Source organism: Nicotiana attenuata, chromosome 10 (genome assembly GCF_001879085.1).
Source record: "Nicotiana attenuata strain UT chromosome 10, NIATTr2, whole genome shotgun sequence".
Taxonomy (NCBI): domain Eukaryota; kingdom Viridiplantae; phylum Streptophyta; class Magnoliopsida; order Solanales; family Solanaceae; genus Nicotiana; species Nicotiana attenuata.
The window spans coordinates 22056205-22080711 of NC_031998.1; the positions used below are offsets into that span (position 1 = coordinate 22056205).

A 24507-nucleotide genomic window follows, 5' to 3' on the forward strand; every position below is an offset into this window, starting at 1 on the left:
ACAAGCTCTTTCTTATGCTCATCAAGTACGCGGAGCCGACCGGTCGAGGAATTTCCCTAGGGAACATGCTCCACATCTTCGCCCCTCATTTTCTTCGGGGTACGATGATTCATATACGCCATCGAGGAACCAAAAGCTTGGTAGTGAAGATGGACGATAAGTCCAATCGCCATTTTTGGGAAAGCTACTTCTATGTGCGGACAGAGCACCTTGTGGCGAACTCGGCGGGGTTTCCAGAGACGTGGAACTTTGGTCGTAAGTTTTCCCTTTTTTACCTTTGTGATTTTTTCTTAAGATGGTTGTCGGTCGTCTTCCTTTTAGCGACTTTGCTGAGGACTTGTTTTTTGCTTTTGCAGCCGAGAGGCTGCCTCCCCCGCTAGTTGCCTATATTCGTGAGTGGGTGAGTGCAATTCTCCCCCACACGATGGGGATTTGTGAGTGAGCGCCCTTCCATGAGAAGTTTGGGCACAAGCCTCTTACTGGTGAGTTGGCTTGGTGTAGTTTTGGTTTGTTACCTTCTTCATAGTTTTTTTTTAATAAAAAACCTTGTCGTTGTATGATCTAATCCCTCCTTATTGACAGGTCGGAGAGGGGTGAGGAGGACAAGGGCTCCTCCGCTCGCATTCCGTCAATCGGTGACCTCTGCCCGTCCCGCGCCGAGGGCTACTGCCCGGCCTGCACCGAACTACTGTCCAGCATGCACCTGCGGCCGAAGCCGTGTGCTTGGAGGTTACTCAGCCGGAGATTCCGGCTCCTGCAGTCCATTTAACGGGTGAATCTTCCCGCGCTGGTAGTGGGGAGGCCCCGTCGAAGAGACGAAGGGTCGTGTTGGAAGAGGTTTCTCTGGCCAAAACTTCTTCGAGGGACGTCCTTGCCCCGTCGGTGACCGAGGTCGGATGTGGTGCCAACCCAGCCGAGGTCGGTGAATCAATGGGCTAATATGGCGGAGACACGGAGTTCAGAGGCCGCCGCTGCTGTTTCGGGCAGCCCTTCAACATCTCTACAGAACCGTGCCCCCTCTTCGGCCAATGAGAGGGGGAAGAGTGTCATGATTGAGGATTATGAATCCAAGTCTGACATTGACCCTGAGGACATGAGGATGTTCGAGGAGGGCTTCACCCGAACTGTAGTAGAAGCGGGAGGCCCTTCCGAATACTCAAAATTTCGTCCGACCTCAACTTGCTGCAAGATACGGTGGACTTTGTGCCGCAGTTCGATCTTCTATGCTCTGCCGCTAAAAGCGGAGCTCTTTAGGATGTTAGCGACTCCGAGTTGTCACGCGGTGTGGCTGCGATGGGCCTAAGGGTGAGTTCCTTTTTGTTTCCTTTGCTTAGCGACCTTCGTTTTTACTAACTCCTTCCTTCCCTCTCTTCTTCTTTCTTTTAGACTTAAATGCTGGAGGTCGAGAGCGCTCGTAGGGTCGAGACGCGTGCCGTGATTTTTGTGAAGATGGCCGAGAGGTATCGTGGTACCGTGACAGATGCCGTGAGATACACGAGCATCTCAGAGCGGGCGCCAGTACCCAGTCTACCAGGGAGGAATTGGAGAAAAGAGATGAGAAACTGATGCGGTCTATCTGAGGGTGTAGTGAGCTTGGAGAGCTGCTCCATGCCAAGGACGAGGAGCTGAAGGTGGGAAAGGGGGTTGCCGCGGAGTGTGAGGACCTTCAAGCGAAGGTGTTATCTTTACGAGCTAAGCTCGAGCAAAATGATATTAAGGTCGACGCTCTGAGTGCTGAATGGTCGGAGAAGGTGATCGAGCTGGAAAAGAAAGTGGCCGAGATGGAGAGAGCTGAGAATGCTCGAGTGTCAGCTCTGGTGAGGGCGGTGGCACTAAAGGATACCATTCGCGTCCTCAAGTTCGAGCAGGAGTCTGAGAGGGCGACAACCACGCTAAGGGAGGCACGACTTGAGGAGCGAATTGGTGAACTTGATCGGGACGCCTCGATCTTGGAAGACCGAGTTGCTGCTCTTGAAGATGAGAAGGCGCAATTGTTGACCCAAGCTCCCCCACAAGAGTCCGCTTCAGCCATTGTTCCCCGCCGCCTGTATGATCTATGGGTCCATGCCGAGGCCCAACGTGATATATACAAGGGTTTATGGGAGGCGGGGAATGTTCTAAAGCCCGCCTTTGAAGATGATCGGGCGAAGGCACGCGAGGCTCGTGCCTAATGCGGTTACGACCCTGCAACGCCGAAGGCTGGCAAGGGCGTCGATGTTGAGGACGGGCTTCTTTCTGACGATGATGACGTTAGGGAGAACGGCGATGGGGATGATGCCGAGTGAAATTTTTGTTGCAACCTGTGTACTTAGTTTTTTTTGTTTTTTTTCATCTTCTTCATGATGACCTGTTTTGGCCTTTTGTAAGGTGAGGTTGTTGCACACGTATATTTGTATGAAATATCTGCTTCGCCTTCGTTGGTGTATCTTTTGATTTTCCTTTTCCCTTTCTCCCGTTTGTCGTATATATTTTTTTTGCGTAGACCTTCGATCTTTTTTTTATGAGTCCTTGATCTTTTTAATTGTGAATCCAACCTTGCCCTGATCGGGTAGGATCTCGTCATGTGGGTCCGAATGAAGTCGTTTTGGATTTGCAAGTTCGAGCGAGATTGACTTCTAATTTGCCAACTCGGGCGGAGTCAATCTCAATTCAAACGAGGTCGAATTAAGACTCGCCATCTTGGGCAAGGTCAATATCGACTTATATGTTCGAACAAGGTCAAACTTGGAGTCGCCATCTTTGGGCGAAGTCAAAGTCTCACTTATATATTCGAACGAGGTCGAACTTGGAGTCGCCGTCTCGGGCGAAGTCATTTATGACTTATATACTCGAACGAGGTCGAACTTGGAGTAGCCGTGTCGGGCGAGGCCAGTTTCTGACTTATAATTTGAACGAGTCCAAACTTGGAGTCGCCATCTAAGGCGAAGTCAATTTCTGACTTATAATTTGAACGAGTTCGAACTTGGAGTCGCCGTCTCGGGCAAAGTCAGTTTCTGACTTATATACTTGAACGAGGTCGAACTTGGAGTCACCGTCTCGAGCGAAGCTAGTTTCTGACTTATAATTTGAAAGAGTCCAAACTTGGAGTCGCCGTCTTGGGCGAAGTCAATTTCTGACTTATAATTTGAACGAGTTCGAACTTGGAGTCGCCGTTTTGGGCGAAGTCAGTTTCTGACTTATATACTCGAACGAGGTCGAACTTGGAGTCGCCGTCTCGGGCGAAGTTAGTTTCTGACTTATAATTTGAACGAGTTCGAACTTGGAATCGCCGTCTTGGGCGAAGTCAGTTTCTGACTTATATCTGAACGAGTTCGAACTTGGAGTCGTCGTCTTGGGCAAAGTCAGTTTCTGACTTATATATTTGAACGAGGCCGAATTTTAATCTATTGATTCGGGTGGACAAATTTTTACTTTTACTTGGCGATGGCCGGTGGTCGTAAAGATGTTAATTCGAGCGAGGCCGAATTGTAACCCATTTGACGATGGCTAGTGGCCGTAGAGGTGTTAATTCAAGTGAGGTCGGATTGTAACCATTTGACGATGGCCAGTGGCCGTAGAGGTGTTAATTCGATCGAGGTCGGATTGTAACCCATTTGACGATGGCCAGTGGCCGTAGAGGTGTTAATTCGAGCAAGGTCGGATTGTAACCCATTTGACGATGGCCAATGGCCGTAGAGGTGTTAATTCGAGCGAGGTCGGATTGTAACCCATTGTATCATTTCTATTGGAGAGCATTACACGTCACCGTACTGTTTATGCGTGCGTCGGGATGAGTCCCTGTGTGCTTGGTTTTGCTTTTACTGGAGAATACTGGCCATTTTGTGGGTGAGTCCTAGTTCGCTTAACCTTGCTTTCATTGGAGATTTCCTTGCATTTTACTCGAGATTACTGCGCCTTTCATGGAGATTACTGTGCGTTTCATGGGTGAGTCCCCTGTTCTGGAGATTTTCTTAATAGTCGAACTGTGCTGAACCGTTTCAGTTATTTGTAATTCGGTACGGCTTAGAGGGCTTTGCTCGATCACTGCTTGCGAGGTGGTATGGTACGGAACCTTTTCATGGGGTGTTTTGGTGGCGCCTGTTCCTTGTTCGCATACTTGTGAGAGCGCTCATGTTCCTGTTCTGAACCAACAAGAGATCGTGGTAAGTGAAAACCAAACAAAATTGCATGTTACCTTGGCCTGGTAAGTTGGTGAAAGGAGGAATGGCGCTGTAGGGTCGCTCGCTTCGCCTCGTACTAGAATGATGATTTCAGGTTTGGCGGCCGTGTTTGGCTCCATAGATAACCGCGTCTAGGCTTCTTGTGGGTTGGACTTGCCTCGCCCGTCGAGATGTCGAAACCGAGTCCCGGTCTGACCCCGTCCGATATGCACAAACAACAAGGGAAACTTGTCATACTTTGTTCGTAAATCGTCCAGTGTGTGTGGGTACGAAAATAGGGCAGGATATGCCCGTTGTTTCAAAGGATCACACAGTAGGCTATCGTCCCTTCCAAGAGGTGGGAGTATTGGTCGGTATACAAGGTGAATATGCCAAATGGGGTTGCGGTCACGCCAAACGCATAGTGACCGCAGTTCTACTTTAAACATGCATATGGCATGCTAAACCCATCGTTACAGGTGAGGCGTGGGTTTTGCATAGGCACCGGTCACAATTTCTATTTTATGTAGAGATCTGACCTAGATTGGTACGGTTATCTCAAAGGCTTACCTACCATTTTTTTGAGTTGGTGTTTATGCCGAGATGGTGAGGCCATGACAGCCTGGTAGTGATACTTGGTTGGTTCTAGATTTAAAGGAAACTAAAAAATTTGGCTAAGAAATTCCCACAGATGGCGCCAAATTGTTTGACCAAAAAGTGTTGAGCCTTTTAGTTAAACCAATTAATGATAAAATGGAGGGTAAATCTTAGCCAAACATAATTAACTCTAGATCTAAGCATATTGAATATGGGCATCGAAAGGGACTGAGCTTATATAACATTCCTTAAGATGATTAACAGGCATCAAATGTAAATGATAAGCTTACATCTTTGATATATTGTTTTGTACTTGTAAAAGCAAAGAAGGAAAAGCGGGACAGCTGTCGATAACTATGAAATCTGTCTTTATTGATTCAGCAATGATGATTACAAAGGGTTGTAACCAAAATCTGGGCTTTTGGTTTGCTGTTGGAAGTCACCTCCTGTTGAGAACCAAGATCTGAGAATTGTGAAATCTGGGATTGGAACCCCTTTTCTTGCTTTCTTCCCTCACATATATTACCAATTTTCCCCTTTATCCAACGGTCTTTAACCAGCGTACCCTCTCATGACTGTACTCTTCCTTACTCGCCCAAGTGTTACGACATATGTTCTGCTGTGTAAGCCTTATGATGGCCCGATCTCGGCAGTGGCCGAGATAATCGTTGCTATTACGTCTCGTGGGCACGACTATGGCTTGGTCGACCCCTTACCATTCCTTTTAATGATTACCATCTTGTGGTCAGATTTTGACCCATAAAGTAAGTATATCATGTTAATGTTACAATGTTCACATCCATTTGATAATGTTATTTCTGTACAATATATATGGACTTGAGCAATTGAAGAGAGTAAAGTCCCGGTCATTGATAGGATCATCAATAGTTCTAGCCGGGGCAGGGGATTAATGCACATGGAGTCAAATTATCAGGACCATTTTCTTCAGTCATGCATATTGGTCAAATATCATGCAAATGTCCCCATACATGTGAAATTAATTAAAAGGATTAATTTGCTATTTGGGTCTTTGGATGCTCAGTGGATAAAAGAGAGTTCCATGTTTGGTTAGCTTCTGGGGACAGGAATTATAATACCCTTTTATGGTGAGAGGCGGGATAAATGGTTATTTGAGCAACATTAGCCCACGTCTAAACTTGATTCAAATGCATGTCTTGTCGATATTGTATATGTTGCACAACTAAATATACAACCTGATCCACTATTCAAGATATACATGGAAAGAGTATACCAATACTATTAGGACTAAGCAATCTGCGCTTTCCATTAATGCCTCAATTTGCGTTACAGCACTAAGATTACCTTAGGTGAAAACAGGCATGCTTCCGTCAATTGTCATAGTCTGAAGGAATTCCCGGTACAAGGTACAAAATACTTCTTTCTGCTTTTGAAATGTTGACGATGTTAACTATGGTGCTATCAAATGCTTGAAGACAGCCTTGGTGGTTGACCCTGTTATGGTATCCACAAGTGGACATACGTTAGCTGGTCCCTCGCATAACGACACCAAATACTCATGGAACTGGCTGCACTTTGGCTTCTTCTATCGCAGCTGAGCTAGCAAAGGGTTCTCAAATGCTTTCTGCTGTTAAGGTAATTGACTTAGTATGGCAGCTGGATCTACAAAAGATCTATACATTGCTGCAAAATAGATTGTATGTTGGCACAAGGTCAGGATTTTGTGTAAAGGAACTTGATGTGTAGTGGATAGTGTAACAATGGCTGACCTTTGACAATTATCAGCTCTCTTATGAGGTGGCCATAGACTAGACACTTAAGGGTCATCTGGTTGACCGCATAAGAAAAAAAAATCCAAGCATATTAATACAACATTTATTTTTCAGCATAAAACTCTGCATTAATAGTATACTCTGCATAACTAATACAATTTTCTCTCTTAGTATAAAATTCTGCATGATAGATGCAGCTACTTTGCATATTAAACTCTGCATGCTAATGCCCGCATAACGTATGCAGGATTCTTTGTATTATTTTATGCATCAATATTCTGATGCAGTAGATTTCATGCTTAGGTTGCAGTAGCTTAGGTAATCTTGGGTTACATTCACTAAAGCCTCAGTCGTATTGTGTTGGACAGAAAGGGAGAGCTTTTAACAGACGTGAGAGAATTGACATCTTAACGGTGTTATATAGCATATAATTTTGTCTTCCATTTAAATCTTCATACACGAAAAAACCATGCATTTTCGAGCTCATAGAATTTCATCAGAAAATTGCTTCGAACAAAAATGCCTCATGCACAATAAATTTAAAATTCCACCGTAATCATACTGCAGAATAACTGTTTCTAGTTGTGAAGAAATGTGTTAAAAATAGTACTCCCTTCGTTCCAGTTTATGTGAACCTGTTTCCTTTTTGGTCCGTTCCAAAAATAATGATTCATTTCTAAATTTGGAAACAATTTAGCTTAAACTTACAATTCTACCCTTAATGAGAAGTTTTTATAACCACACAAATAATCTGGGCCTTTTTTTAACTTGTTTAGGAACACAAATTCCAAAAGTCTTTATTTTTTCTTAACATCCGTGCCCAGTCAAACAGGTTCACATAAATTGGAATGAAGGGAGTAATAAACTTGTTTCCATTTGTCCACATTTGTTTAGATTTGCTTACATTAATTTAATATTTTCATACATATAGTTAGAAAAGAGTGAGGTGTGGACATGTGTGAATTTGTGTGAACTAGTGTAGGCATGTATGGACTAGTGTGTACATGTGTGGACTTAATTAATATGTACACATGAAATTTAGGCTAGATACATGTAGGAGTTCTACTATAAATACCCATGTATGCTAGCCATTTGGAGCAAGGGAAGTTAAATAGAAATCATCTTTTCCTCCACTTCTCTAATAGTGAGTTTTGAGTGTTTGTTTAGTTGTCTTGTTCTCCCAAAAATTTCTAACATTTGGTATCAGAGCGCGTGTGTTGAGAGACAACCAAACTTGGAGAAAAGATGACAAACACTAATGGAACACCATTCCAAGTTCCTATGCTCACAAAAGAGAACTATGGGAATTGGTGTATTCGACTGAAGGCCTTGATTGGTGCCTATGATGTTTGGGAACCGGTAGAGTCTGGAGTTGATGGAGCGGAAGATGCCGCTGCCACAAATAAGAAAGATCAAAAGGCACTCACTCTCATCCAGGGGCGGATTTAGGGGGGCGCAAGGGTGTTCACCCGAACACCCTTCGCCGAAAAATTACACTGTATATATAAGGCAAAATCTATTTTTTACCTCTATATATTAAGTTTTGAACACCCTTAATACAATCCAAAAGTGTAGTTTATTGGTCAAGGGGGTTCAAAATCTACATAAGGTCATGGGTTCAATTCCCACTAGCTACAAAAAAAAAATTTTGAACCCCCCTCACGGAGATCCTGCCTCCGCCAGTGCTCTCATCCATCAAGGTTTGGGTGACAAGATGTTCGAGAAGGTTGCAAATGCGACAACCTCCAAGGAAGCATGGGACATTCTTCAAACTTCCTTTAAAGGTTTGGACAGAGTGAAAAAGGTTCGTCTCCAGACCTTAAGAGAAGAGTTTGAATCATTGCATATGAAAGAAAATGAGTCTATTTCAGATTACATTTCAAGAGTTTTGGCTATTGTCAATCAAATGAAAAGATATGGTGAAGAGTTGAAGGATGATAGGGTCGTTGCAAAAATACTACGATCCCTAGATTCAAAATTTGATTATATTGTTGTTGCTATTGAAGAGTCCAAAGACTTGGACACCATGACCATAGATGAACTTTCGAGTTCTTTGCACCCATGAAGAAAAATTGAAGAAACCGAAAGAAGATTCGGTTGAAAAAGCGTTGCAAGCAAAACTTTCCTTCAAGGAGAAAGATGAAAGGCGTGGTTCGCAGCAAAGAGGTCGTGGAAATGGAAGAGGTCGTGGTAGAGGAGGAAGAGGTGGTAGTCAACCCCCAAATAGAGACAATAAAAGCCAAGACTATAGTCAAATAAGAGGTCGTGGAAGAGGCAAAGGATGGAGACAAAATCAAGGAAGGTATAACAAGTCGAATGTTTAATGTTATACTTGTCATAAATTTGGACATTTTTCCTGGGAATGTAAAGATAATTCGGAGAAGAAAAATAACTTTGTGGAGAGCAAAAATGAAGATGAAGATGCCACTCTACTTCTTGCATGCAAAGGAGAAGAAAGTGTGGAAAAGAACAAATGGTACATTGACTCCGGTGCAAGTAGTCATATTTGTGGAAAGAAAAATTTATTTGTGGAGCTTAAGGAGCTGAATGGTGGCCCAATCACTTTTGGAGACTTTTAGCGAGTTCAAATCAAAGGAAAAGGTACGATTTTAATTCGCTTAAAAGATGGAAGTCATCAATTAATCTCCAATATTTTGTATGTGCCGGAGATGAAAAGTAATATTTAAGTTTGGGACAACTTTTGGAGAAAAATTATGACATTCATTTGAAAGACAAAAAGTTGTATATGAGAGATGAAAAGGGAAGATTGTTAGCCAAAGTACCTATGGCTAATAATAAAATGTTCATCTTATATCTTTAAAATGATGTTCCGAGGTGCTTGGTTTCATGTGCCAAAGATTCATCTTGGCTTTGGCATATGAGATTTAGTCACTTGAATTTTGATATCCTAAGGTTGATGAAGAAGGAAAGCATGGTGATGGATTGCCAACAATTGATCATCCCAACCAACTTGGTGAAGGATGTCTCTTTGGAAAGCAAGCAAGGAAAAGCTTTCCTAAAGAGTCTTTAACAAGAGCAAGATGCCCTCTCGAGTTAATTCACATGGATGTGTGCGGACCTATCAAGCCATCTTCACTTGGTAAAAGTAATTATTTTTTACTTTTCATTGATAATTTTTCTCGAAAAACTTGGGTTTATTTTTTGAAGGCAAAATCGGAGGTGTTTGAAACCTTCAAAAAGTTTAAGAGCATGGTGGAGAAGCAAAGTGGCTATCAAATTAAGCCACTTAGGTCCGAATGGTGGAGAATTCACTTCAAATGAATTCAAGATTTTATGTGAGAAAAATGAAATTCGTTATTACTTGACAGTTCCGAGATCACCACAGCAAAATGGCATCGTGGAGAGAAAGAATCGAACTATTCTCAACATGGCGAGGAGTATGTTGAACAGCAAAAATATGCCAAAAGAGTTCTGGGCTGAAGTTGTTGCTTGTGCGGTGTTCTTATCAAATCGGTGTCACACCAAAAGTGTTCGTGGAAAAACACCACAAGAGGCATGGAGCGGTTTCAAGCCAAAAGTTGCTCATTTGCGAGTTTTTGGGAGCATCGCATATGCACATGTGTCAGATGAGAAGAGGTCTAAGCTTGATGACAAAAGTGAGAGGTATGTCTTCATTGGCTATGATCAAAGTTCTAAAGGTTATAAATTGTATAACCCCAAAAATGGCAAGGTCACCATAAGTAGAGATGTTGAGTTTGATGAAGATAATGCTTGGGATGGAAATCTAAAGAGCAAGATTACTCTTTTAGTCCATTCTTTGAAGATGATGAAGAAGAAGATAGGGAGCAGGCTATCACACCACCTTCAACACCTCCGCCACAAGATCAAGAAGTTGGGGAATCAAGCTCAAGTTCAAGTGAAGCACCTCACAAGAGTAGAAGTCTCTGTGACTTGTATGAAAATACGGAAGTGGTGAGAAATGACTTATATATTTTACTCATTTTTGTTAGCTGGTGGACAGTGAGCCTCTAAGCTTTGAAGATGGTTGCCAAAATTCCAAATGGAGGGATGCAATGGATGAAGAATCAAAGCTATAAAAAAGATGATACATAGGGATTAGGGTCACACTTCCAAAAAGGCAAAAGCACCGATTGGAGTCNAATTTCAGCTCTAGAGCTGAAGTTTTTTTTTTATAACTGTCGAACTTCAGCTCTAGAGCTTTAAAGCGTTTTTTTTTTTATAACTGTCGAACTTCAGCTCCAGTAGCTGTGAAGTTTTTTTAGATAAGTGTTGAAGTTTTTTTTGTGATTGGCTAACTTTAGCCTTGTTAGAGTTGAAGTTTTAATTATTTTTTTTTATAATATCCTGTAGTGAAATTTTCACTACATGTATAAAAAATTTTTGTGTTTTATATATAGAAAAATTACTTGATGTATTCCCCCTCTTTTATGAATATGCAGTGGAAGTTGAAACTAGTTGTGGTTCAATTGCCACAACTCAAAAACTCTGTGATGATGCTCATTTGAATGAAGGTAAAGTTGAGAAAACCCTTTCAGAGAATACTGCAATGATTGTCGACGTTGATTCAGAGTTGAATGATGCTGGAAATGCTGATATTGAGAAAGGCATGCAGCCTGGGGAAAGCACAGCGGAAGACAAACGTGATGGTATTCTATAGATCATGAATTTATTATATTTGATCGAAGTATATTTTCTACATTTTTTAATTTTACATATTTTATTTTCTTTTTTATATTTTTGAATGATTTTTCAGAATTATTGGATGCTGGTCGAAAAGAATTCGGTGAGATTCTGAAGCAATATGAAAAAGGAGAAATACATATATTCACACCTGTTGAGTCACAGACAGGTGTGAAGTGTGTTGGTATTATTTTATAAAATTTAGTGAGTATTATTTATTAAATTTTTTTTTTTTGCATGAAGATACAGGATCTGTTGGAATGAAAACACCATCTGTGTCACAACACTTAGACCAGGTAATTAATTTCTGCAATTCGATTACTGTCTTTTTTTTTTGCCTAATGTGTATTCTGTATCAGTTTTATTTATATTTATATTTTCCTTGCTTTTGCAGATCTCATCTGATGCATCAGAACTGCTTCCAAAATCTAAGCGAAGGAAGATTTCTAGTTCTCCTATGTGTGATACCAGTGATATCCCTAACTTCAATATATGTTCATTTTCACTTGGTAGTACACAAAGGGCTGATTCAGAAGGTAATTCAGCTGCTGTTGGTGTTCGTAAAGAGACAGAAGAACGTCGTGAACAGCAGGGAATTGATCAAGCATCCCCCACGATGGCTGTAGTTCCCCACCCTGCTGCTGTAGAGCACCATTTAGTTGTGACGGATCAGCAGGAAGAGCAATCAAAAGGAAAAGAAGATAAAAAAGGGAAAAGGATGCGTATGGAGAGTATTTGGTTGAGATCTCCTTATGTAGTTTATAGGAAAAAGCCAAGGGGGCAAGATTGGATAGTAGGAAAGAATAGAAGAAGGTGTCCCTTCCATTATGTTTCTCAAGACAGCGCATTGATCCAAAGATTTAAAAAGTGGTTGGAGATGGATGCCGGTGAATATGATTCCAATCCATTGAGATTAGCTGGACTTCATATTCAAAAATCATTCTATACCGAGCTTATGGATCCTGACTCTAATCTTGCGGATGAAGTAAGTTATTAACTTTGTTTTTTGAATTAGTTTTCAACTATATTTCCCAAAACTTCAGTTTATTTTTTGTAGTATAGCTTTATTCATAGTAATCTGCTGAAGTTTTTTAGCTTATTTGCTAAAACTGAATATGCTTAAGTTTTTTTCATGCTGTTTTGTAGTTGTGTAGTGTGTTTTTTGTAGACTTCATAGTGGTAATTTCACATGTTATCATTTGTCGTTGTCCATTTGTAGCATATTGACGTGGGCGCATATTACTTGCGCAAAAAATATTGCTATCACCTTCCACATTATACAAAAGCAAAATGTGCAGTAACAGATTTACTTTTCGATCAATATATGACTATCCTGGATAGTGTTCATCCTTCAGAAGAAAAGTTGAAGATAATTGAGAAAAGGAAGCAAAAGAGAATGCAGATTCTTAAGAGCAAATCAAAGAAAAAGATAATATCCAAAGAACAGTTGAAAATAGAAGAAGAAAAAGAAGCGGTTATTAAGCCACATACGGACTTTTGTTGGTATGAGGAAGAATCAACGAATGAAAAGGTGTCCACTACGTAAAAGGCCTTGACCTTTCCTGTGGTATCTCATGGGCATCTTGCAAAAAAGTATTCTTTCCATTTCGACTTAAGCCAAGGGAGGGCCAGATATCTACGCACTACTTTTTTGGATATCTCGACTTTGAAGATAAAATTATATATGTGTACGATTCCATGGGCAGTGTAACATACAAGCGTTCGATTGAACATGTCAAAATTTATGCCCGATTGATTCCACATTGTCTCAAATGCTTAAATTTTGGGGAACTTAATAAATATTATGTGGACAGTCCTGTGGAAGAATTTAAAATTAAGTGGATGCACACACCGAAACAGATTAACAGGTATGTGTTTCACATATGTTTTACGATGTATCTTATGTTTATTATATTTTGCCCTTGTCTTAACTATTCTTTAATTTCTTTTTGATGTGTTTTTTGCAGTGTTGATTGTGGTATATTTGCTCTTAAGTTTATGGATATGCGGTTGATGAGAGAAGATGTCTTCAATTTTAATCAAAGTCAAACATTGGAATTCAGGACAGAATTGGCTGCCAATCTTTGGGCTCATGGAAATCGGAAAAAAGATAGCGGCTATGAAACTCCAGAAGAACGAGAAGGACATGATTATGGAGATTTTGAAGAGTCTTTGTGTGAACTTTTTGATTAGAGGATTGGTTGGTTTTACATAATTTGGATTAAAGAATATATATTAATTATTTTTTTAGTTCACTTTTGTGTCATTTACCAACTACTAGTATTTACTATTTTTTTTTATTGCATTTACCACTTACATCTTTTGCCAAGTGCTTATGTTCTTACATTCAATTTCTCTGAACAAAAAACAGGTAACAATCTCTTCAGCATTTATAGATATTAAATTGAGTAGGTGCATTCTTTGGCTATATTAACAATCTCTTCACTTGAAAATTTCATAGTCATCCATAGACTTCTATCAGATTTCTTTAAATTTGTTTTCAAAGAAAAACAAGGAAATGTTGGCTAAGACATGCTTATTGGGTGTAGCAGGGAGTTCGTGTGAAGCAAAGATAGTGAAGGAGAAGTTGAAATACTTCATATGTGAAGGGGATTGGCCATATCAAATACTCGAGCACCAGGAAAATTTGCTCTTTTAGGAAAATGAGCAAATTTCCTGGTGCTCGAGTTTTTGATGTGGCCAGTCTCCGTCACATATGAAGTACTTTGGACTTCTCCTTCACTATCTTTGCTTCCCACGAATTCCCAGATGCATACCAGTAAGCATGTCTTGGCCAACATTTTCTTATTTTTTTCTTATGAAAGTAGATGGTAGTTGCTAAAAAACCAAGAAAACTCTTTGGTGGAAGACATAGTGAAGTTTCATGTAATGTGGTGAAGAAAACCAAGAAGAGCAACTATCACATTACTATGGAGAATATGAAGACACTCTGTGAACTTTTTGAATAGAGAATAACTTGTAAACAAAGAACTAAGTTTTTCTTTTTTTCCAAGGATGTAAGTGAAAAGAAAATTGTATTTTGTGAATATACATNTTTGAGTGTTTGTTTATAGTTATCTTGCTCTCCCAAAAATTTCTAACACCGTGGCCCTAACTCAGCTAATAAAGTTTTCCGGTTCTATGCATTCAAAAGCGACATCAAATGAGAGAAGGATAATGAAAGATCTTTTATTGACTCTGATCTCTGTGTTCTTGGCTCAAATAAGAAAGAAGTATACCCTTGTTACACGTTTGCCTCAACTTGGGCATTTTATTCTTAGATATCTTACCGCCATTTTCAGTAGAATCATTGGATATATATAATGATGAGACTTTATATATTACAATTGCAGGGAAAAGGAGGTTGAAACTAGTGATTTTCTGGAAGCAGCAAAAGCTTGTTTAAAAATCTGCAGAGTTCATGGTGTTCCTCTGCTGATCAATGACAGGATTGATGTAGCTCTTGCTAGTGATGCTGATGGTGTTCATATTGGGCAGTCCGACATGCCTGCTCATGTTGCACGGGCTCTTCTTGGGCCTGACAAAATCATTGGTGTATCATGCAAAACACCGGAGCACGCCCTGCAAGCATGGATAGATGGGGCTGATTACATTGGCTCTGGGGGTGTATATCCAACCAATACCAAAGAGAACAATAAGACGATTGAAGAAATGCTGGAGATCGCCAAGGAGTCAACCAAATGGGCAAATTGAAGAAATGCTGGAGATCGCCACACACTTCCAGTTCCAGGCAAAGCAACCTCAACTTTTATTTCTTGATTAAACTTATGAAAGTAAACACTTGTGTGTAGAGAAGTAAATGCAGGCACTAGGTTTCGATATCGTTTCATTGATGCTGGTACAGTAGGAGATTGAAACTAAACATATTCTTGAAGTTCAGTACGTGTTCATTGCCAAGGTTGATGTTTTACTTTGCCTTTCAAGTTTTTTTTTTGGAAGTCATATGCCTCTCAGAGACATCTGATCTTAGTCTGTTATATACTCCCTTGCCATTTCAGGTGGATTTTTGTGTTGGTATTGGTGGATCTCTTGTTAGTTCAATACTTCAGCCGGAGTCCTGGAGATATGTATCGATGGACAATAATTGCGAAATCTAGTTAATCAGTTGTTTTAGCGATGAAAATAAATTCAAATTTTATGTAGTAGATATAGAGGAAATATTTAATATTTTGTTTGGGATGTTCATCTACTACTTACAAGTAGGGGTGGCAAACGGACGGGTCGGGTCGTATATGGTTTGGGTCAAAAACGGGTAATAAAAAACAGGATAAATTATCCGATCCGACCCATATTTAAAATGGATAAAAAACAAGTTAACCGGCGGATAATATAACCATAAATCATAATATCCATGACTTCTTGCATATGATTACTTTTGGGAGAAAATTCTTCCTAACTTGAGAACCCCCAAGTTGAGGCTTCACAAATGTAAAAGTTAAACCCCTTGGTTATCCATTAGTTACCCATTTTCTAAATGGATAATATGGTTCATATCCATATTTGATCCATTTTTTAAAAGTTCATTATCCAACCCATTAGTGAATAATATGGGTATTAACTGTTTTCTTTTAACCGTTTTGCCACCCCTACTTACAAGTAAACCTAGTATAAATTAATATACCTTGTGTTCTAATAGTTGGACGTTTAATAGCAAATAGTGATAAAATGAAGGATTGTATTTGGGATAAATCCCCCTGCCACCCCCACCCCCAAGAAAAAGTAAAGATAGAAAAGAAAAGAAAAGAAAAGAATGACATGGTGTAAATGATTATAATGTAGCGAAGAATTCGCCATACTTCCAACTTGCACATGTTCTATCCAGACACATTTGCTTGATATAGTTCTAAAATGATTGTTTCATGCCTTTGAGCTAGACTTTTGGTCATACCTCGTGAACAATTTGCTTGTTACGTATAGCAACGGAACTCCCTTTCTTTGTTTGGATAGACAAGTGTCACAGGATTAAAAGTTTAATTGCCATTTTCGTGACTCACGTACCAACAATTAATTTGTATCCTCTTACGTTTTATGCTAGCTTTTAAAAATTGAAAAAGACAGTTCTCGTTTTATGGGCAAAAAGAATTCTACGTTGTCATAATGCACTTTCAGTCAGTTGAGTTTTGATATAATAAACTGCAATCACCCAAAACAAGAAAACATTTAAAAAAAAAGAATAGTGATAGGTTTAGGCCTTTGCCCCTCTACTCCTAGTGGAATCTTTGAACAATAGTAAACCAATAAGAATCCAAGACAGCAACTATAGTTTTTTACTTTCGTTATATTCACGGCTCATCTTTTTAAAGGAATTGCTTTTCAATTGAAAAGTACAGATGTGACTGCTCTTGCAAGTGTAAATGGAGCTATCAAAGTGTCTCAACTTTTGCTTTCCCTCTTGTTCTTTTTTCTTAGCAAAAGAACAGTCCACTTTATTTCATTCTCCCAAAAAGGACACCTTAAGATAAAGGGTAGAGCTGTATCATTCAAGAAAAATGTTACTCCAATACTTTAAAAGACCCAAAATTCTAATCCTTCTTATGTTTAAACTTTTTATAAATAATACAATATATAATAGTATTTACTAGTATATTAAATATAGGTACAGATCAGTACTTTTTCAATTTTAAATATAAACCAATCCTGATTACTCAGTATCACTATAAGCTTACAATAAATCTAGTCTTAAAAATAAAAATAAAAACAGTCAGTTTATTTGGTATAGTTATAAGCTTTACACTTGCACATAAACCTATTTTTAAGATCGACAGATCACCAAGACCATATATGCAAAATCTTATAGAAAGTGTCCAAGATGCATAGAACAAAACTCACCAAAATCTCCTGTTAATTGAACTAAGGCTCATTGCAAAATGTAGGCTGCAACTTAAGCTCATTCGAGTTTCAACTTCAGTGCACCATTTCCTTTGTCTCATGGTAACATAATTCACAAGCATCCTTACCAAAAAACTCAAAATTTTTACAGACTTCTTGAATTCCACACAGCAGGAAAGAAACAAATTTTACACAACCATGAAATGCCCCACACTTAAAAGAAAGTGCAACTTTCCACAAGCAAAAAAAGATAATGTAAGGCCTAGGTGAAACAACTTCTACACAACCATGAAATGCCAAAAGCTATAGTCTTTCACAAGCCAAAAAAAGATAATTTAGGCCTAGGGGTTTGTCCACAGTTCTTTATGAGAAAATATGATAATGTACACTTAGGTGAGACGAACTTCTCCGCTTTCATGTGCCTGCTTCACTTGCTTTTCATATTCGTCTTCTTCTTCTTCACCCTCTTCCTCTTCTTCTACATCTCCTTCCTTCTCCTCTTCTTCTTCTTCTCCTCCCCAGCCAAAACCTGAGACTGAACGGGAAGCTGGAGCGGGAGTCTTGGCCTCTTCCACAATTTTCATGATCTCCTCAACACTCTGAAGTGAAAATGTTGGGTTCTCTCTTCTGTAATAAGCTGCCTGTGCTGCTTCTGTTAATTCTCTCGGCAAATTCTTCAAAAACCATGGGTGAGACTTGATTTCTTTGATTGTGATCCTCTGCAAAAACAAACCTATTCATTAGACATGCCATGATCTCCTACTTCAAATCTGTTCTAATTTTTCATTTTTCATTTTTCTACAATATGGGTAGAAAATAGGGCGCACAAAGATGAAAGGTGATAATTCATAGTTGGTGCATATATTTTCTGATTTATCATATCAAACATTCTTTAAGATGTTGAAAACTTGAACAGATGACCAAGCAGATGCGGATTTTCAGTTTTCTTCGAGGGTAAGATCGCAAATACAAACTGCCAATATAATCATAGAAACACTACAGAAAATACAAATAACCATTAAATTGAGATGTCACAGTATTTCCCCTGTAACGATTCTGATGCTCTCCCCTTTTGAAAGAGAAGCCAAGATACTTACAAGTAGTACTTAGTACTGTAGAAGTATCTGGATTAAGAAAAAAGAATCTATCCCAAAAAAAAAAGGAATAAAAACTACCCCGAAGCTTCCATTTGATTTCTAGGTGGACAAGGGAAAACAGAACGTACAAGAATAAGGCAGGTAGGTAAGTACCAAGAGGATCTAATAGGCTAAACAACAATGCTTAAATTATGGTACTTTAGGACATTAACTCAATCATAGTGGAGGGGTACTGAGACTAGGGATGAAGCTTAGATCCAGCAGAAAAAAAGTCTTGGAAGGTTGAAGTGATTCTCCATCATGTTGAAGATCAGCGATTTGGTTCAGGTAAGGCAATTCAGGAAATCTTATTTGATAAATGGACAATTCAAGATATGTAATTTCATCTTATAAATTGTAACATCGGTGACCTAATTGGAATATAATCTATCGAATGGAAATGGCAGAAATAAGATGATAGGGAGCAAAAAGCCAAGTATAGATCCGCATTGGGTGAAAACAAATTATGCATTAAATAGGTAACATCTGTATCAGATTGTTAGCTCATTAAGAATTCAAGTAAACTTCCAATAGAACACACCCAACAAGGACAGAAGAGAGCATACCCTTGCTGGATTAGCAACAAATATCCGAGAGAGAAGGTGCCTACAATCTTGTGATATGTGAACATAGTCGGGAATCTTGTACTGTACCGCCATTATTCGCTGGAAAGAGAAACATCAAAGCCAAATTAAAAGGACAAACATCACGTGAAGTTCTTTGGATATGTGAAGCCTTCAAGAACTCACTTGAATAGTTTTCCTAAAATTCTTTGGATCCTCCTGATCTTCAAAAGGATATGCCCCAACCAGCATTACATAAAGTGTCACCCCGCATGACCAAACATCAGCCAGCTGAAATAATCACAAACAGAACTTCAAGGCCTAAGAATAAAATTAGTAAAAAAAGCTTCACTCTTTAAGGAAAGAATGTGGGAGGGGTAAATAAGATGTAATTTATGCAACTGTGGGAGCATCACCTGTAAATTCAACAAGTCGTAGAACAACTAGTTATAGTGGTTTCTTAACTACTCATAAGAGGAAAAGAAATAAAGCCCATATATTGCAGATTGTTCCATAAGGATGCAAATGCAGCTCCACACAGATGGATGCCAGACAAAAATCATTTGCATAATGCCCCTCCACCAAATGTAAGAGATCACATAAGTAATTACACAGATACCTTGCCATCATATTCTCTTCTGGATAGGACCTCAGGAGCAATATAAGCTGGAGTCCCAACAGTTGATTTTGGCCTCGAATGCAACAGGGACGACTGCGATTGCATAACAAAAACTATGAGCCTTTCCTAGGGGGATAATAAGTCTATGTATATAAATCACCAGAACATCATCAACCTTTGAGTATCCAAAATCACATATCTTCAAGCGTGGAGCTGGACTTCCATCAAGAAGGGTATTCTCCAGCTTCAAATCTCTATGGCATATTTGCTGCAGAGGCAATGGAAGTTTGAAGAAGATTAAGCTCCTTCAAACTAAAAAGATGGCATTTGCAATAAAACTTATACACATAACTCCAGGCCTAAGATGTATCTAAATTTCTGATCATATGTTCACACATAAAGTTTTTTTTTTTTTTTGGGTAAATTTTTGTGAGTTTCTTACCATGTTGTGACAGTAGTGGACTCCTGAAATAAGCTGCTGGAAAAAGTACCTAGCCTGAAATGACAGCAGCAAGAAACCAGATGAGAGAAGCATTGAAGATATGCTCTTAAAATCACAGAAATGTGACCTTTTAAAATCACAGACTTCATTACCATTTCTTTATCCTTCAGAATCCTTCTATATGGTAGTCTATGTGAGACTGATTATTGACACCGTTAAAATTTTAAAATATACCTCATCTTCACTAAACCTTCCTGCATTGCAAATGCGCTCAAACAGTTCTCCACCAGCTGCATATTCCATAACAATGGCAAGATGAGTGGGAGTCACTAACACCTGTATCTCATAAAACAAATGCACAACAATTAGGCCAGCTATTCCTTAGCTTTTCTTGCCATTTTCAAAACAAACCAATATTATCAATAGAGCATTGCAAAATAATAAAATATAAGCACACAAACATGCCTCCTTGAATCGAATTATGTTTGGATGTCGAAGTGATCTATGATTAATGATCTCCCTTGCTACATTCTCATCAATCTACAACAAAATGTGACATCTCAACATTAAGAACCTTGGATGATAGTGCTAATTACATGTTTAACCGATAATTAGGGAAAAAAATTAATTGATTTGATGATAAAAGACAGTAATGATGCAAACCTTATGTCCTCTCTCAATGTATTTCATAGCCACAAGCTCTTTGGTTTCCTTGTGCCTCATCAGCCTTGCCACACCAAAATTCCCTGACCCTATATCTTTCACAAGCTCGTATTTATCCATTTTCTTATCCTTCACAAACTAAGCAAACCCAAAAAGGATACCAAATTTGGAAATTAAGGTTTTAAATTTAACACAAAGAGGATCAATTTTTAAAGAAATTTATAAAATTCCCAGATTTTCCCAAAATTCCAACTCCACAAACAACCTAAATTCAACACCTTTAAGCTGAATCACAATATGGTATTTGAAAATCCGTGAATTTTAGAAGAATTAGGGTTTCTTGAGACCAAAAAAGATTGGGAAACTGAGGGAAGATGACGAAAACGAAATTGAGGTGGAGAAAAAAGGAAAGCAAAAGATTAATTAGCAGAAATTTGAAGCTAAAGCAAGGAATCCACTAGTGTGTGTATGTGTTTTTTTGTGTGCCTGAGACAGAGAGAGAGATTCTAGGGAATAACAGGGACAGAAGTGCATAGAAGTGTGAAATAATAGTGAGAGAGAAAAAGTGAAGGGGAATGAAGAATATATTATTAAAATTGAAAGCTCAAGTGTCAAAGTCTATTTTATGGAAGTATCTCTGTGACTCTGTCTATTTATAGTAGTAAGAACATATTTTATTTTTATTTTCCTTAAATAATGGATTTATTGAAGTGCTAGTATTGATTTATTTAAAAACTGTGGGCAAAATTTAAGGTTTCAAGGATATGAATTTGTCGGCCGATTTCGGACAAAATTTCTATATACCATATGTGTATTTCATAAGTTATTCAGTGGATCTAAGTTTTCAATAGCATGACAATCATACTTTTCTTCAAAATTAACCTATATGCAATGGAAGATCAATTTTAACTTAGTCTATTATATGTATGTGGTGGTACTAACATAAGTAAGAAATAATAAACTTAACAACAAATATGTACGGTAAAAGGTCATTTGGTATTAAAGTATTTAAGTATTCTTCTTGGTAATAATTGTTGGTATCATCTTCTGTTGAGTCAAAACTGAAGAATATTTTAGTTTTACCATACAACTTAGCAATCAACCTTTTATTTAGTTGATCAATATATTCATTTCTGCTAGCTAAGATAGCTCTTTAATTTCTATAATGCAAATTGCGTTTTAATCAAACGACAGAAATATTTTCTTTATTAAATGCATTACTATTACTATTGGGGTTGATAACCAAGTGTTCTAGAAAAACTAAATCATCTTTTATTGGATGTTCTTCTTCGTTTCCGAAACGAAGTAAGAATCCACTAAATGTTGGATCTGTTCTTACTTTTATATTTCTCGTCATCTGAATATTTTTTACAGTTTCTGCTTTCGTCAATTTTAGAACTACTTATAGTACTTGACAGAAATCACCTCCAAACTATTATCACTTTTAGTTTCCTTATAAATTTAGCACTATTGCTATGCGTTGATATATTTGTGATGGTTATTTCAGTTATTTGTAGAGGTATATCAAATCTAAAATGAGTTGCACGACCTCATAAAAAATCATTGATGGTACTCCACTTGTTCTTATTGCTAACAATAGCATGCCTCTTAATATGACTAATGCAAGTAATGCATGACATAGGAATATTATTTCGATTCCGCCGGAGGGATCTACAAAGGATAATCTCGTTATACCTGAGTTGACTTTTATAATATAGTCTTAAAAGCTTATTCTTGTTCAGGATTTAGCTTTATTGTGCTTGTGATGACCCAAAGGATCATATTTTATTTTAAAATCCGAATCCAAGTTCCGAGGCCTTGAAAACCACATTTTTTTCTTCTCGATTTGCATGTACAGTCCAGGCGCGTTTTCGGAAAGCCTTTATGTGAAATTTAAGAAAAATATTGAAATTTACCTTTAAAATTGATTAAAGTTGACTTCGATTAATGTTTTTGGTAAACGGACCCGGACCGTGATTTGATGATCCCGTAGGGTCCGTAGTAAAATAAGTGTAACGACCCGATCGTTCGTTCTGAGAGTTATAGCCACATTTCCCCCATCTATGCTTATTTATATGTTGTTCAGCTGTGTTGAGTTGTACCGAGTTAGTAGGTTTGGATTCGGAGTAGTTTTGGAGTGAAATGAACACTTAGTCTCTTAGTTAGAAAGCTAAGTTAGAAAAGTCAACCGGAAGTTGACTTATGAGTAAAAGAATTCGAATTTGGATTTTTATGATTCAATTAGCTTTGTTGGGTGATTTTAGACTTAGGAGCGTGTCCGGAATATAATTTGGAGGTCTGTGGTAGAACTAGACTTGAATTGGCGAAAGTTGGAAGTTTAGAAGTTCTTAGGCTTGAATTCGAGGTTTATTTGGTATTTTGGTGTTGTTTTGGATGTTTCGGAGGTTCGACTAAGTTCGGGTAGTGATATATGACTTATTGGAATTATTGGTTGAGGTCGCGAGTGCCTCGGGTGAGTTTCGGATAAGTTTGGGTTGTGTTGCGCTCGTTTTTCTTATGTTTCGACGCCGTTTCTTCAAGCATAAATGATATCATATTGAACAAATGAGTTACAATTTTTTTTGATTGAAGCATTAGATCTGTATTGTAATAACGGCCCTGTAGCAAAAAGAATCGTCGAATTTGGACATTGTATGAGGATTTTATGGTCATTTTACTAAGAATTAGGTTGTCAGATTTTTCAGATTAATTACGAAATTGCCACTGACGACGTATTTAAAAATCTGCACTATTTGCAAATATTAAAACCTACATATCTCCTTCGTTATAAGGTCAAATTTAGTGATTCAAAAGCCTAACTTGACTAGAATTTCACAAGGAATCCATTGGAGGCATAAAATACGAGTTTCGAGATTGTTTGACATGAGAAACGAGGCAGAATAGCTGGTAGAAAAATATACAAAACTAGGGTTTGTTCATTCGGTCATATTTTGAGTTGGGGAGCTCGGATTTGGGCGATTTTGGAGGCGATTTTCACCATATGGATTGGGTTAAGTGTTCTCTATTCGATTTTGATTATAATTTATGAATCCATCTCCATTTTTGGGATTTGATTGATGATTTCAAAGTGAAATTGAGGGAGTTAGGGTTTGAGTTTTGGAGAGTTTTAAGTGAGGATTTGAGGGACCAAACGGAGTCCGATTTTGACAAATTTTATATGGTTAGACTCGGGAGAGGACGAGGATTATTATTCTGCCATTTTTGACTGATTTCGAGATGTGGGCCCGGGGGCCGGGTTTTGGCCGATTTCGGATTTTTTGCATGTTTATGTAGTTTTTATTGTGTAATTCGATTCTTTACACTATGTTGATAGTAGTATTCTGATTATGGTTAGATTCGAAGCTTTTGGAGACCGAGTCGAGGGACGAGGACATCCCGGAGTAGGATTTTACGCTATTGAGGTAAGTAACAGTTTTAACTCTGGCTTTGAGGGTATAAACCCAGAGAAAGTGATATCATGTGATTGTTTGGTGATGATACCCATGCTAGGTGACGGGCGTGTGGGTGTGCACCGCGAGAGATTGAGACTTGGTCCGTCCCGTAAGGCCTAATGGTTGTTATCTGTGGTTATGTATTTACTTGTTGTTGAACTTGTTTGCCTTCATGTTAGAGATCATGTTTACCCTTTATTCATGCTCACATTATTTGTACTAAGTCATAGAAATTATTGTACATGTCTACCTCAATCTATATGCTGTGATACTTGATGTGGGTTGTGTTCCCTTATTTGTTGATGATGGTGAGGCTAGTAAGGTACATGACTGAGTGAGGCCGAGGGCCTGGTTGTGAGGATATTAATACCATAGCGCGTGAGTTGTCCGCATAGCACATGAGTTGACCGTGCGGGTCCAGGTATTGATACCATAGCACGTGAGTTGTCTGCGTAGCACGTGAGTTGACCGTGCGAATCCAGGTATTAATATGGTAGCACGTGAGTTGTCCGTGCTTAGCGCTTGGGCTTTAGGAGCCCCTCCGGAGTCTGTACACACCCCAAGTGAGCGTAGAGTGTTGAGTGTATTGAGTGTTGAGTGTTGAGTGCTGAGTGCTGAGTGCTGAGTGATGGA

The 24507-nt window shown here is 38.7% G+C and overlaps 2 protein-coding genes across 3 annotated transcripts; one reads left to right on the plus strand and one right to left on the minus strand.

Annotated features, from left to right (window-relative positions):
• Positions 14211–15315, plus strand: LOC109233871 (thiamine biosynthetic bifunctional enzyme TH1, chloroplastic-like). Of its 2 annotated transcripts, XR_002069098.1 has the most exons (3): positions 14211–14382; positions 14503–15068; positions 15169–15315. XR_002069098.1 is itself a non-coding variant. In XM_019399723.1 (2 exons), the coding sequence occupies exons 1-2, from the start codon at positions 14291–14293 to the stop codon at positions 14861–14863; spliced, it is 453 nt and encodes a 150-aa protein (XP_019255268.1). In that variant the 5' UTR covers positions 14211–14290; the 3' UTR covers positions 14864–15315. The 2 variants fall into 2 exon arrangements, 1 of the variants encoding a protein (XP_019255268.1); XM_019399723.1 differs by having other exon boundaries at positions 14503–15315.
• On the minus strand, positions 17052–21043 carry LOC109233145 (serine/threonine-protein kinase SRK2A). Its single transcript, XM_019398922.1, has 9 exons — positions 20423–21043; positions 20225–20299; positions 19994–20095; positions 19760–19813; positions 19493–19585; positions 19318–19410; positions 18885–18989; positions 18702–18800; positions 17052–17718 (listed from the first exon to the last, which is right to left on the minus strand). Exons 1-9 carry the CDS (start codon positions 20540–20542, stop codon positions 17389–17391), a joined length of 1071 nt encoding a protein of 356 aa, XP_019254467.1. The 5' UTR covers positions 20543–21043; the 3' UTR covers positions 17052–17388.